We start from the raw sequence: 15,481 nt of genomic DNA, 5'->3' as shown, positions 1-15,481 counted from the left end.
AAAAAGGTAAATTTTATTAAAAACAAAAAGAAAGAAAACACATTTGAAACTTAGGCTTTTGCTAGATTTTAAAAGAGCAGTTCCAAAAAGTAAGCACCCAAAATAGTTTCTTGGGGGTTCAGCTTAAAGGTTACAAACAAACAGAAGCATCTGGGGTTAGCACAGAGGAGATTCACAAGCCACAATAAAAAAAAATAACCTGATCGTGTCTACCTAAACATTCCCTAGCCCAATGAGTCCTGCTACATATGGAAAATAATTTTTCATACCTGGTTCAAACCTTACACAGCATTTCTGCTTATAGCATTACTACTCCATGTACCTGCAGCCCAGAGAACAACCACAAACAAAGGGAAAGTTTCTTTCCCCATTTTAAAAAGTTCTGGCCTTCCCATTGGCTCTTTTGATTAGGTGCCCTTTTTTTTTTCTTTACTCTGGGGACTTTTTAACCCTTTACAGATAAAGCAAGTAAACAACAGCTACCAAGATGGATTTTACAGCTAACTGGCTGGCTGGGTGTCCATTAGAGGGAGTTACCTTCCCCGCCTTTATTTATCACACCATCGCTGGAGGTTTTTAAGAACACGTTAGACAAACACCTGTCTGGGGTAGTCTAGGTTTTCTGACTCCTGCCTTAGCACAGGGGGCTGGACATGACTTCTCGAGTTCTCTTCCAGCCCTGCATTTCTATGTTAGACTCATAGACTTTAAGGCCAGGAAAGACCATCGTCATCATCTAGTCTCCTGCATATTGCAGGCCACAGAACCTCACCTACCTGATCCTATAATATACTGAAGTCCTCAAATCATGATTTAAAGACTTGAAGTTACAGAGGATTCACCATTTACTCTATCTTAAACCTTCAAGTGACCCATGCCTCATGCTATGGAAAAAGGCAAAAAACTCCCAGGGTCACTGCCAATCTGACCCAGGGCCGCCCAGAGAGGGAAGCAATTTGCCCCAGGCCCCACGGGGCCCCTAAGAGAACGCTCCGGCCCCAGCCTCCGCCTTCCCTCATCCCCCAGAGCCTCAGCTCTCCGCGTACAGGAGCGGCCCTGGACAAAGCTAAATTGGCGTGGCTCGGGCAGGGCCTGAGCGCCCTACTCAGAGCTGCGTGGTAAGGGGGCAGGGCTGCAAGCTCCAGGGCCCCGCTGGAGCCACACCACTGCAGCGCTGTCCAGGGCCACTCCTGGACGCAGTGTGCTGAGGCTTCAGGAGAGGAGGGGGTAAGCAGCATGGCAAGGGGTCGGGGGGGATAAGGGGCAGAGAGTCCCGGGGACAGTCAGGGCACAGGGAGGGGGCAGAGGTTCTGGGGGGGCTATCGGGACAGGGAACGGGGATTGGATCGTGGGCATTCTGGGGATCTGTCAGGATTCAGCTGGGGGTCGGGGCAGTCAGGACAGGGAACGGGTGGGATGGTGGTTGGGGAGGGAGTTTTGGGGGGGTGGTGAGGGAACAAGGAGCAGGATGGATCAAGGTTTCTGAGGGAGGCAGTTGGGGGGCAGGAAGTGGGTGGGGGGAAGATGGGGACAGGGCCAGGCTGTTTGGGGAGGCACAGCCTTCCCTATCCTAAAGCTCATTCAGCAGTTTGCAGCTTGCAGACAGCTGTTTAACACACAGAGCCAAGCTGTTATCTTTTCCATGGGGAAGGGATCACATGAGAAGAGCAATATCCTACACCACCTACCTCCTTCCCAACCTTACCAAGCCCCTCCGTCCCCTTTCTTCCCCGAGGCTCCAGAGGGTTTAATTCAGTGGTTCTCAAACTTTTGTACTGGTGACCCCTTTCACATAGCAAACCTTTGAGTGTGACCCCCCACCTTATAAATTAAAAACACTTTTTTATATATTTAACACTATTATAAATGCTGGAGGCAATGCGGGGCTTAAGGTGGAGGCTGACAGCTTGCAGCCCCCTGTAATAACCTCGTGACTCCCCAAGGAGTCCCGACCCCCATTTTGAGAACCCCCCGGGTTAATTTAATTTTAGCACCCTGTGTCCATTCACATGCATGGGCTATTTTGAGCATTTCAGTTTGCACAACATAATCTTATCCCAGATTCTGGAACAAGTTCAAATGCTCAGTTCGTGGAGTATGTACATAAACTATACTAAAGAGCTAACCCACAGTAACGGTCTCCAATTTGGGAGAGACTCCATGGAGGCAGTCTTTAGGAAACAGATACATTCATGGAGGTTAAGTCCATTAATGGGTATTAGCCAGTAAGGTAAGGAATGGTGTCCCTAGCCTGTTTGTCAGAGGGTGGAGATGGATGGCAGGAGAGAGATCATTTGATCATTACCTATTAGGTTCACTCCCCTTGGGGCACTTGGCATTGGCCACTGTCAGTAGACAGGATACTGGGCTGGATGGACCTTTGATCTGACCTAGTATGGCCATTCTTATTTTCTTATGTTCTAAGCCAGGGGTAGGCAACCTATGGCATGTGTGCTGAAGACGGCACGCAAACTGATTTTCAGTGGCACTCACACTGCCTGGGTCCTGGCCACCGGTCATAGGGGCTCTGCATTTTAATTTAATTTTAAATGAAGTTTCTTAAACATTTTAAAAACCTTATTTACTTTGTATACAACAATAGTTTAGTTATATATTATAGACTTATAGAAAGAGACCTCCTAAAAATGTTAAAATGTATTACTGGCCCATGAAAGTTTAGTGAATAAATGAAGACTCGGCACACCACTTCTGAAAGGTTTCCGACCTCTGTTCTAAGCTAAATGAACCCAAAGTTATGGAGACAAATGTGAGTCAAGGAAGCCAGCAGAGTATCAGAAACCTGGAAAAATCTCTGACTAGATGGGCTCAAGCATTTGGTCACAAGCTGAGATGATTCAAAAGTTTTGGATTTTTTTTTAAGCAGATTTTTTTGTTTGTTTCTTTAAACAAACACAGCAAGCAGCATATATTAGGCCCCACACTTCTGAAACCCCAAACCATGTTCAGGTTTTGGCAGACTAATTTCAGCTTTTCAGTTAAAAAAAACCACAACAAATTTTGAAGGAAAGCAGATATTGTCCGTGATTTTTTTTCGGCTTTTAAAAACCTCTAGTTTTATAAAACACGTGACTTGCCCTTTTGCTCGTGCCCCCTCCTCCCCACTATAGAGAGGCACGAGTTGAATTGGGGGCACCCTTGGGGGGAAGGGGGCGGAGCAGAGGTGGGAAGATGTGGGGTGGGGGTGGGGCATTGGGGGAAGGGGTGGAGTGGGGGTGGGGTCTAGGACGGAGCAGGGGGGTCGAGCGCCCCCCAGGAAATCTGGAAGTTGGCGCCTATATCTCTGGCCATTGGAGATATTTGCTACTGGCAGTCATAGATGGCCCACAGGCCATTGTAGGCAATCTCATTATCCCATCCCCTCTATAAACTTATCAAGCTCAGCCTTGAAGCCAGTTAGGTTTTTTGCTCCCCATCAAAGGCTGTTCCAGAACTTCACTCTGCTGATGGTTAGAAACCTTTGTTTAATTTCCAGCCTAACCTTGTTGATGACCGGCATATATCCATTTGTCCTTGAGATGCTTGGTTTGGTTGCAATCCTTCCCAGCAAATTTGTTGCCTTGCTTGGGATACAAGTTTCAAATAAAAAACAACAAAGAGTCCTGTGGAACCTTAAAGACTAACAGATGTATTGGAGCATAAGGATTCTTTGTTGCTTTTTACAGATCAAGACTAACACGGCTCTGATAACTAGGCTTCAAATAGCTTCTGCAACTTTAGTTTAAAGTAATTCCAACCCTCCTCCACATTCAGATCCTTGAGTTCTTCAGGCTAGTCCACTTCCCTAACTAATTCTCTTAATTTTTTAGAGTTTGCCCTTTTGAAATCAAGGATCCTAGTTACAAACTTATTTGCAGACCTATTTTTGTTTATCTTCCATTTCGTTTAAATTGAATTAGATCATAAGCACTTCACGATAATGAAGGGAGAATGTGAGTAGGTAAATATATATACATTTGTGTAAAATCTGGCTTAATGCTCAGTTTCTGAAGAGGTTTTTACTTGAGTCCAATTCACATTATGAACTTTGCATTGTATTGCAGTAAGTTTTTTGTGTAAATTTAGTGGACATTGACAAAATAAACCATGGAGTTATTTCTGGAACAAAATATTAAGTTGCAAGATTTTATATTTCATTGTTTCTTTCCTGATAATTTCCTGAAGATATTAGTAATGTCAGGAGAACAAATAAAAGCAATGTGTAATCTAGCATATTATAGGAATATAGTCCTCTCCAGAAGGTGTGAAATACATTCAACCCACCTATTTTTGAGCTAAAATTGCAAAGAATATGTTTTCTCTTCTTCCCTTTTTATTCAGTTTTTATGTCAAAGGTCATAATACACTTTTCTCTTAAGAACTGAGATACTGAAACTGACTTAGCGGTGCTAGGACTGACTTGTGGACTTTTACACATTTGTAAATATATCGGGATGTAATGCAGTGTCGTGTTGAAAGCAGGACAATTTGTGGAATAGAAGAAAAAACTATAGTACTTAAGAGCTTATTGTGTGTTTATTCTTACCATAAGAAAATGACCTTGCTGTTCTGTGAGTTGTATCTTCTATTGTCTTTTTTGTGGATTATGTTTGTTTGGCACATTGGCTAAATGTAAAATGCCATGTACATCTTCTGGTGCTATATAAATTAGTATAGTAATATCACATTTATAATTTGTTTGTATGCATTTTTGTTTGTTAAATTTTACATAATTTAAAAAGGAAGTATGGCATTATGGTGCTTGAATTCTTTTTAGATACCAACTTTATTAAAAATAGAGAGAATTATTGACAGTACAAATCATTTTCTCACATAAGTATTACAAGATTGGGTTACAAATATAGATGTTAAAAGATACTGCAGAGTTGATTTACTATAGGTTGTGAGGTATAGTAGGTATGCAGAACAGAATTAAAATTAATTGCAATACAACAGTTTCACTTGTAATGGAAAATATTTATTTTGTTTTCATTTCAGACTGTGAACAAGTACAGCCTCCATTGTGGCTTCAGACTCTTATGAATGCTTGTAGACAAGCAAGTGATTTTAGCATTCAAGGTATTGCTATTTCTCTTGTAATGGACTTGGTTGGATTGACTCAGTCTGTTGCTGTTGTCACTGGAGAAAACCTAAACAGTGTGGAAACTGCACAGCCCCTAAGTCCAAACCAAGGAAGAGTTGCTGTAGTTATCAGACCTCCTCTTAATCAAGGCAACCTGAGATATATGGTTGAAAAGACAGATTTTTTCAAGGTACAGTAATCATCTTACAGCCCAGGCATTTATTTAATCTTTAGACTGTATTTCCAGCAACAAGAAGACACACTTTCTTTCCAAGTCTGTATCAACAGCCTTGCCCTTCTTGTACTTTCTTAGGTTATGGAATAAAACTTCCTTACTGGGTGATATGACAATTGCTATTTTCTGTTTTACAGTTTAAATTAAAATATTTAGCCACTACTACTAAAGGTGTTCCACGCAATGTAGGTATAAACGGCCGATTTGAATTGGTCTTTTGGAAATATAAATGAAAGAAGTGAGTTACTAGACTAAGATGATGTGAGAGGTAGCCAAGACATGAAACTGAGGGAAAATGTTCTGGGTAAATAAGGATTTAACAAAAACAGGTAATACTAATGACTAGGGCTGTCAATTAACTGCTGTTAACGTGTCCGATTAAGGCACAGCACAATCCATGTGTTAATTTTATGAACATGCTTTAATCGCAGATCCTCTGGGCAGGAGGGCAGCATGAGCTGCTCCAGAAAACCTATGTCTGGTCAGGCTTGGTAATACAGGCTGCCACCCGAGGGTGGGAAGAGAAGAGGCTAGAGGAGGAGTTCTCAAACTAGGGGTTGGGACCCCTCGGGGTCGCAAGGTTCTTACATGAGGGATCGCGAGCTGTCAACCTCCACCCCAAACCCCGCTTTGCCTCCAGCATTTATAATGGGGTTAAATGTACAAACAAGTGTTTTTAATTTATAAGGAGGGTTGCACTCAGAGGCTTGCTATGTGAAAGGGGTCACCAGTTCAATAGGCTGAGAAACACTGGGCTAGAGAAAGACATGGTTCTCATCCTAGCTCCAGTAGAGGAGTAGAGATCTTAACACACACCCCTATATCCCCCCAGGGTGACCATATTTTTTAAAGTAAAAACAGGACGGCCAGGGGCTTGCCAGAGCTGTCCACCCCCTGCAGGGCTCATCCAAGCTGCCCTCCCCATGCCTCCCGGGGATGGGGCCACCCCTTTCCCCCCTCCATGCTGCCCGCATCTGGGGCTAAGTCCTGTGCTGCCCACGGCAGGGGTTACCCCTCCCCCAAGCTCCACGGCAGGGGCTACCCCTCCCCCAAGCTCCACTCCTCCCCCAGCTGAGGCTGATCTCCTCTCCTCCCTGCCTCCTCCGAGCTCTGCGCCTACTATGGCTGAGGCTGATCCCTCGTCACCCAGGGGTCAGCTCTGAAGCCAGCACTGCCTGCCAGCAGCAAATTTCTCCACTTTCCTGCTGGTGGGCAGTGCTGCCTTCTGCTGATCCCAAGGCAACAGCTGCCACTGTCTACTCTCCCTTGCAGCTGGAACAAATGCCCTGTTTTGGCAAAAAAGTAGGGATGAGAGGTTCAGAGCTGAAAAAGGGGACTGTCCTGGCCAAAACGGGACATATGGTCACCTTAGCCAGCCCAGGCCCTATTGTTCACTGCTGGCCCCTCACTCCTGGGACCAGCTCCCCTGCATTGTACCCTGTTGATGCTAGCTGGCTGCTTGCTCCGGGGCTACCCCACAGAGAACATAGGCATGGTGAGCTCCACCTCCTTGCACCAGCCTCTCCTCCCCTGCAGTGTGATGAGTCCCTGAGGTAAAATCCACCCTCCCTTGCAAACAAGGGCTCACTCAGCTGAAGGGAGCCCACCTAGCTTAGTAAAAGGAGGTGAGCCTGGCCAGTGCCGTACCAGAAACCACCCTTCCAGATGCAGCAGCAAGACACCTTCCTCACCCTCTTCCTGCACAAGTTACTGCTTGCTCCTTCCCATTGTCACCCCCTGTCCTCCCAGGCCCTTCTCCTGCATATGTCATTGCTTACTTCCCCACTCCTGTGTCCTGCCCTCCCCCAACACGGAATGCTTGTTTGTCTGAACGATTGGCTGAACAAGAAGTAGGACTGAGTGGACTTGTAGGCTCTAAAGTTTTACATTGTTTTATTGTTAAGTTCAGTTATTCTTTTTTACATAATTCTACATTTGTAAGTTCAACTTTCATGATAAAGAGATTGCACTACACTACTTCAATGAGATGAATTTAAGTTTCTTTTTTACAGTGCAAATATTTGTAATAAAAAATAAATATAAAGTGAGCACTGTACACTTTGTATTCTGTGTTGTATTTGAAAATGTAGAAAACATCCAAAAATATTTAAATAAATGGTATTCTATTATTGTTTAACAGTGCGAGTAATCACAATTAATGTTTTTAATCGGGCAATAATCACAATTAATTTTTAATCACTTGACAGCCTTACTAATTACATATAGAGTGTGAACTGTTTTTTAAATTATTTACAAAAGAAACATTTTAATTTTACATTATAATTGCAATATTAGATATAGAATTCTGGAGACAAATTACACTAGCTCCACTCTTGTAATTCAGGAGTCATCAGAAATCCTCAGCAAAAGAATATTCTGTAGTAGGTAGTTAATTATCATAGTACTGAAATATTCTATTTTTACAAAAGTAAACTATTAAGTACTTCATCCTCATGGTGAAATTTTATGGAACTTTATACAGTAGGGTATTGCAGTGTTTTTTGACTCTTTTGTAGAGATATAAGCAATGCATAATCACATAATTTCCCCCAATTGTTCATATTTTTCACTGACACTGCATATGTCCCTTTCATTGTGTAAAGCTAGTAATTCTTCAGAAAAATACAAGATATTCATAGACTTAACATATATTTTCATTTGCAAAGCATGTAGCTTTAACTCTGTGGGACCAGTTGGGTGATGGAACTCCTCAACATCATCAGAAGAGTGTGGAGCTCTTTTACCAGTTACACAACCTGGTTCCATCTTCTAGCATTTGTGAGGATGTTATAAGTCAGCAGCTGACCCACAGAGACAAGGTAAATCTTCCCTCCTGTTTGTGTGATTATTAAAAGGTGAGTTAAAGGAACCATCAGGAAATGTAGTAATAGTGATATGTGCAAGTAAGGGACTTGGTAGCTCATAAGACAGTTTGAGCTATTTTATGTATATGTGCACATATATATATATATACATACACACACACACACTGATATATAAAGAATTATAACTTTTATAAAATTGTGAACTCTCACAAATCTTAGTGTCTGAGTGCTTCATAACCACTAATTAATTTATTCTCACAATGCCTCTGTAAGGGAGAAGGGAGTGTTATTGTCCCCATTTTTCAGATGGAGAGTTAAGGTGCAGAGAGATTTAATGACATAACCAAAATCATAAGAAGTCTGTGGTAAAGCTTGGAATTGAACTGAGATCCAAGTACCTGAGTCCCAGACATAAATCATCCTCCTTCCCATCTCATCCTCTGCCCTTTCTCTTTCCCTTTGTAGCTCTCTCTCAGTCTAGGCCCACTCTTCCTCCTGCTCTCTTCTCTTGTTGCATTCTGACCAACATGATAGCAAACCCTATAACTTCTGCTCCTTCTCCAGTAAATATGCCTTGATAAGCGATCTATTTGTTGGCATGTTCTGCTGTCTCCATTTCTCTTCTCAAAACTTGTTACTCTTTTTCCAACTTAGCTTTTCTCATTGCTGTGCCCTCCATGAAGATCTTTTGTCACTCCTCCTGAAAGTGGTGGCAGTGGCCTTGGGTCCCTCCTCTCTTCATTTAGTTATTTACAGACCACTTCACTTATTTTCCTTTGGGGCCCACTCGATTTTGGTCTCTTCTATCCTTGCCATTCATTTTCTTTTTTTGGTTGTTTTGAGGTCTCTGTCTCTTCTGTCCTCAACCTTCTTACCTTGAGTGGCTTCTAATAAGACATCTGATATATCTGCTTCTTTTAACATTATTGGCTCATTGTCTACTTTGGGTACCTTTTCTCTCTAGGCTCCTGTGACTCTGACTTCCTGGGTCTCATTCTGCCTTTATAATTCATTCAGCATCTCCTTTGATGATCTTTAAGAACTGATGTAAAGCTCAATCAGTGCCATTTGCAGTGCATCACAAGAAGTTTTATTACTCCTACAAAACCCAAGAACTTTTCTGCTTGTTCTTGATCACTATGTATTGGCACTTTTTTCATTTAACTTTTTATATATAGAGATAGCATTCTTGTAACATCTCTTTTCCTAGAATAGAAAGTGAGCAGTTTCAATTAGCTATATAGTCTTTCAAATAATTGAGCAAGCTTACATCCCTTCCACTTTGTGTGGTTCCACCCTGAGTCCCTTTCTTCTCCTGCCACTTGCCCTCAGGAGATTTCTGTGCTGTTAGATATTGTGGCATTACCTTTGTCAATTCCTGTGCTCTGCTAGTAGGTGAACTAACCTCACAATCATTGCCAGTTTCCCCTACATCTGCATCCTTGTTTGGAACTCACCTGGGTCAACTCTTGAGAGCGACTAGTCCCTGGTTGCTTGTAGGAAATAACAGTTGGGGCTATAGAATTGTCTGCATTCTACCAAGTGTCGCAACCCTAAACCCTTGCTCAAGTTGTCAGCCTGGCCAGTTGTTGGTCAGAGCAGATCTGTGTGCAGACGTGCAAGCATGTCATGAACAAAGGAGTAGTGTGCTCGGTGCACCAGTAGTGTGTCGCTGAACCCCCCGTGAGCCATATATGGACATGAAAGCCTGTCTCGGACAAAGAAGGCAGTGTGCCGAGTGCATCCTCTGCTGACGTAAGGGGCTCCAGCCCGGAACCCAGAAGGCAAAGGAGCTAGGAACCAATCCAGTGCCGACACATGTAAAAAGGGAACCAGTCCGAAATTGACACGAGTACGGACCCCCAAACAAAACTATGTCCCGCGCCAAAATCAGTAGGAATCCCCGCATGTTAGCTCAGAGACCTGATCACCCTGTCAGCCAGGAGTCTCCTCCGGATTTTGCCGGCTCATGTCGTGTCATCGAAATAAAACCACGTCCCCTAATTCATTATGTACTTGGTGCCTATGATGCTGGTAAGCTGTATTTGAAGCGTGGTACGTATTTTGTAACTTCTGCAAGTATTCTGCCTTTGCTAACTCCCCCTACTCCTTGCCTCCTTTCTTCTGTTCCTTATTCTGTGTATAGAAGAAGTGGTTACTTTTATAGCCTATACTCCCTGCCTTTGCTTCCCCTTTTTTTATGAAGAAGTGTATGGTTTAAATAGATAATAGCTCTAGCTGATAAATTGTTTTTCCCTGGCCCAAGGTGTAACTTGTCCCCGTTACTAATCAAAGGAGAATAAACGCAGCCATTTGGCTTTTAAACGCAATTCTGCCGTGTTCCGTTGTTCCTCCCCCATTAAATAGCCACTCGAACCTTACATGTCCCGGTCACCAAGTATGATTAGACTTGGCAGAATTAGATTTTTAAAAAAATGTCTGTGGATAATATAGATGTTTAAAAATAAATACTTTCTTAATTTTTTCTCTGTTTAAACTTTCAGAGTTGCGGGAAATTATGAGGGGAAGGTCAGACAATAATTGTTTAATAAAACAAACCTTGAGATTCAAAACTTTATAACTATTAAAACACAATATGTCAACATCACATCAAAATATACAAAGTAAATATCCTTAAATCAAACTCTTAAATTCTCAGGCAGCATTTTTCTTCCTTTATCAGTGGAAATATGTTTTTTTCTGTTTGTGTGTATATGGAGAAATCGACATGTAGTGATTAAAAAATCTAATCCTTTCAAACCTTGGTGCTACTCTTTGTTCTTACCTTCCATCCTTTGTCTCTGTCTTTAGGTGCTGATTGAACTTTATACTGGCTGTCCTATTAGAAGTTCCAGGAGCTCTTTTCTACCTCTGTCATAGTATTTGTTTTGCTGTTGACACTTTTTAATTTTTCTGTTACCTTTTCTGCTACTGTTAGCTTCAAAAGTTTATTTGCTTCGGGCAGTAATCAGTGTGTGGCGTGACATGAGATTGTGTGGTGGACTGCTGCCCTGGCTTTCTACTGATATATTTCTTCAATCCATTATTGCTGTCCATGGGTCTTTATTATCCCAGTATGCCTTGCTTAGCAATTTCTTGGTAATCTTGGCAGCTACTTTTGCTTTTCCCTGAGACTGGCTGTGATGCAGAAAGGATGTGATATGTTCAAATTCTGCTGATGCAAATTGTGCAAATTCCTGACAAGCAAACTGAGGTCCATTATCTTTAATAAGTATCTGGAATTCCATGCTAGGCAAAGTGGGCTTCACAGCATTCAATGAGAGAAACTGTTGTTGAATTTAAGGGATCTGTTTCCGAATAATCCAGAGAGTCATCAATCATCATCAGGTATACTATATTTCCCAGAATATATTGGTCTGTCTTGCTCAGCCATGTTTCAGAGTATCATAAGAAGAGGTGGACATTTGTATTCAGATGAATAGTTTATTTGCTGAAAAATGCAGCTTTGGCCGACCCAAACCATCCACAAATTTGACCCCATAGTTTCATTTTTCAGAGCTAGCTTCGGAAAGTCGTATGTGTTTGTGTGTGTGTGTGTGCTCTGCTATAACTGTCAGTCCACTGGTTAGGCCTCTTGCCTGGGATGTGGAAGATCCAGCTATGAATGCCCACTATTCATTGGGTCAAAGAGAGAGCAAGAATGAAAATGACTCTGTTGCATGGTGATTAAGGCACTCTGTTGGGAGAAAGAAGAAATTAATTCAGATCTTGTCTCTGTCCGATTCAAAGGACGGACTTGAATCCACATCTGCCACCTCTCAGGTGACTGAAAAATATATGTATTTCTTGCCTTTCTTTGCAGACCATGCTTCTTTTTATTCTTTTAGTCTGAGTTTGCCATTATTTTGTGTGGTGCCGTATATCTGACATGGTTTCTAATGTTTTCAGATTTGTAAGTGTTTATTTTATTCACTGCTGCAGTAGACAGCAGCAGCATTAAGTTCCAGTCTTCTTTGTTGCAACATGTGTTCTGATTCCAGTATTTTTCATGCCTACAACTATATGATCTCTAATAAATTTGTCTGTAAGTGTGCCAGAGTTACGTGACAAGGTTAACTGGTGCAGCTTGGTTGTGTATTGGTCTGTAGTTTTGAGTTTCATTTTGATCAGATGTATGGAAAATATACTTCTCATATATTATAATTTTTTTAGGCACAAGTATTTTTCTAAAGCATCTAAGATTTTATTTACATCTTGCCTGTCTTCATCTGCCAGCTTCAAGTGCTGACATATAGCAAAGCAGTCCTTACCCATTGCTTTATTCAGAGTAGCCATTCTGCCTGCCATGCTTTCTTTGTTCAGTCCTGCAGCCACTTCACAGTTTGTCCATGAGGCTTGGAAGCAACTCCATTTTTCATAGACATCTCCATGTATTTGTTCCATAGCAGGTAATGGGATATTTGAGTCATTACTGATGTCACTGAGTGCCTCTGCTCAGCCACAACAAAAACTTTAAAGCAGTAAATACTTTTATTTTGACACCATGTTAAGAACATGATATACAGAGCAGCCAGTGGAAATCATCTACACAAACTGTGCACGAGTTTTATTGATCCTACAAAACCCAGGAACTATGCTACATATTATTGAGCACTGTCTGCTGGCATCTAATTAATTAATTATTAACAATTTACTTATGTTCATATAAAGCCCTCTTATAACACTCTTTATATTCCCCTCATGCTGACCTCTTTGTGTCCCTCGTGGTTCTGTTTTCAACCCCTTCTCTTTTCCCTCTTAACTGTGTTTAGATGTCTTCAATGCCATGATTTTTAAGTACCGGTACCTCTTCCATGAGAATGATTACTGTCTTTTTCACAAGCTGAGCGTCACATCTTTCCTCCTAATCACTCTCTATTTCTGTCACCTTCTGTATCACCTGTAAGAAATGCATTTGTCCTCTATATTAAATGTTCCCTTATTTTTTAAAATTGTACATAGGTGGGTTTTTCTTGGTTTGTTTGTTTGCAATGACAATCTATTCTTGCCTCACAGGCTTGGTAATAAAGAACCATCTTTAGGTAAAGTGAGAAAATGGAGAATCTGACTAAAACCAAATGTCCATTTCTTCATAGTGTTCATCTGACCAAATATTAATAGGATATACTTATTTTTTTATTGTGTACTTATTTACCTGTATTTTATTGGGATTGGAATATTCTAAAACATCAGGAACCTCTCATATTTACTCCTTATTTTCTAAAAGTAATAGAAAGACGTTGGTAACATGAATTCCTTTTCATATTAAACTTGGGGAATTAGAAAACCAAGCTCAGTAAGGGGGGAAATGAACACCTTTCAAGGTAATTACAATTATGGGTCTAAAAATGTGGTGGTGTCTTTTTAAGCATTCAGATAAATAGAATTGACTGCACAGTGAACTGAAATTAGTGATTCTTTTAATGTGTTTGTAATATTTTAATGTAACCATTTTCATTCTTGTCTGGCTTTCCTTTCACTGGGGGAATCATAGTCAATTTGATCTAATGTATGTTTTGTTTTACAGAAAACAAGGATGGAAGCTCATGCAAAGTTTGCAGTGCTCTGGCATCTCACGAGGGACCTTCATATTAATAAGTCTTCTTCCTTTGGCCGTTCCTTTGACAGGTTGGTTATCATTAGGGCCTTATCAAATTCACGATCAATTTGGTAAATTTCACAGTTTCAGTTGTTTAAATCTGTGTTCAAAAATTTTCCCACCAGACCCCCATCACTAGCCTCACCTTTCTCAGATAGGATTGTGCTCATATACACAGTTTCTTTGTGTGAATGTGATGAAAGAAAATTAATTTGAATGTTGTACCTTTTACCTACAACTGTGGGACAGCACAGTGAAGTGTTGGATTTCATCTTGCATTTCATTTGGAGCTACGTCTGTTACTCATTGCTGAAGAGAAGATGGTAAATTCTGTGCACACAGTAGAAAAGCTGATGAATATGTACCGCAGAATGGCATAAAAATGTTAAAGATGATTAGGGGCTACTCAGTGTATTAACTGAGAGGTAAGGCAGCTGTTAATTTTCTCTCCTGGAAAGGGCTCTCAAGACCTAAGATATGAAACGCAGAAAATGATGAAAATAGGAAGAGTGTTATTGTCAAGTGAGCTATATTTCTGTTCTCAGTCCTTGAGGATAACACTTGTAGATAATGAATAATAATTTAATTTTCTCTGCAGCCTCATTTACAGATTTGTAAAATTGTTGCTGTTATTTATATTGCATTGTCACCTAAAGGGCAACCAAGTTAGGGCTTCATTGTGCCAGATACTGTACACAGTAAATGAAAATTCCTCTATTATTTTGATCTGTCTTTACTGTTAGTTTTTTCTATCTCCTTTTCTGTTGTGTTAGACTATGTAAATTTCACCTTTGGATGCAAAATTTGAAAGAGAGGTTCTCATTGATTCCAAACAAAATGCCACTTGTGTGAAACAAGCTGTAGGAAGTATGTCCTGAGATACTCATCTGAAACAAAACTAATATGTTACTATTGCTCAATACGTAGGTTATAAAGAATCATTGCAATCACATCAGTGCAAATTTAGAGAGCAATATAATTTTTTGAAAATCTAAGTAGAGTTTGATTACACATCTCAACATTCCTCATGCATATATGAAAGATAAAGATAGTTGTTGCTTGCTAATTATTTTGAGTGAAAGAGAGGATGTACACTTGCATATGGAGATAGAAAAAGCAAAGAAAGCTCATTGACAGTGGACAAATATTATAGATTAGATTAAAATAGATTATACTGTGTTGTAGCAACATGTTAGATTTATTCCTGGGTTTTTTCACCAGGTCTTTGTTCATCATGCTGGACAGTCTTAACAGCTTAGATGGTTCTACCTGGTCAGTGGGGCAAGCATGGTTAAACCAAGTACTACAAAGACATGACATTGCAAGAGTACTTGAACCTTTGCTTCTACTGCTACTCCACCCAAAAACACAGCGAGTTTCTGTGCAGCGAGTTCAGGCTGAGTGCTACTGGAATAAATCTCCTCACTACCCTGAAGAAGAAACTGAAAAGCACTTCATGCAAAAATTTAGCTGTGGTGATGGTAAGTACAGTTTAACCCCCTCAAAAATTTCTTGTTAATTAACATTTTATTAATTTAAATATATACACTATTTTATATATTTTTATCCATATAACATGAAACATGGCAGAAGAAACACACTGCGTGATTTGCATATTAAATAGTTTTCAGAACTGCCAGCATTTAGGACCCTGGTAATGATTATATTCTTTTTCCAAAAGTTTTTTTAGTCTCAGTGAAAACTTCTCTATGGGTTCAACTCTGCAGCATGCCAGATATTTG

General features: G+C 40.7%; 1 protein-coding gene across 9 annotated transcripts in view; it reads left to right on the top strand.

Annotated features, from left to right (window-relative positions):
- DOP1A (DOP1 leucine zipper like protein A) overlaps positions 1-15,481 on the top strand; it is an 88,481-nt gene that overhangs the window by 33,407 nt on the left and 39,593 nt on the right. For all 9 annotated transcript variants that reach the window (XM_050950070.1, XM_050950069.1, XM_050950068.1 and 6 more), the window contains 4 exons: positions 4,996-5,270; positions 7,982-8,134; positions 13,668-13,768; positions 14,961-15,220. In XM_050950070.1, coding sequence (XP_050806027.1) covers positions 4,996-5,270; positions 7,982-8,134; positions 13,668-13,768; positions 14,961-15,220 — 789 coding nt within the window. The remainder of the gene's footprint in view (positions 1-4,995; positions 5,271-7,981; positions 8,135-13,667; positions 13,769-14,960; positions 15,221-15,481) is intronic.

This window comes from Gopherus flavomarginatus, chromosome 4, assembly GCF_025201925.1.
Source record: "Gopherus flavomarginatus isolate rGopFla2 chromosome 4, rGopFla2.mat.asm, whole genome shotgun sequence".
Taxonomy (NCBI): domain Eukaryota; kingdom Metazoa; phylum Chordata; order Testudines; family Testudinidae; genus Gopherus; species Gopherus flavomarginatus.
The sequence above is the reverse complement of the archived record's forward strand: the minus strand, read 5'-3'. Positions and strand labels throughout refer to the sequence as shown.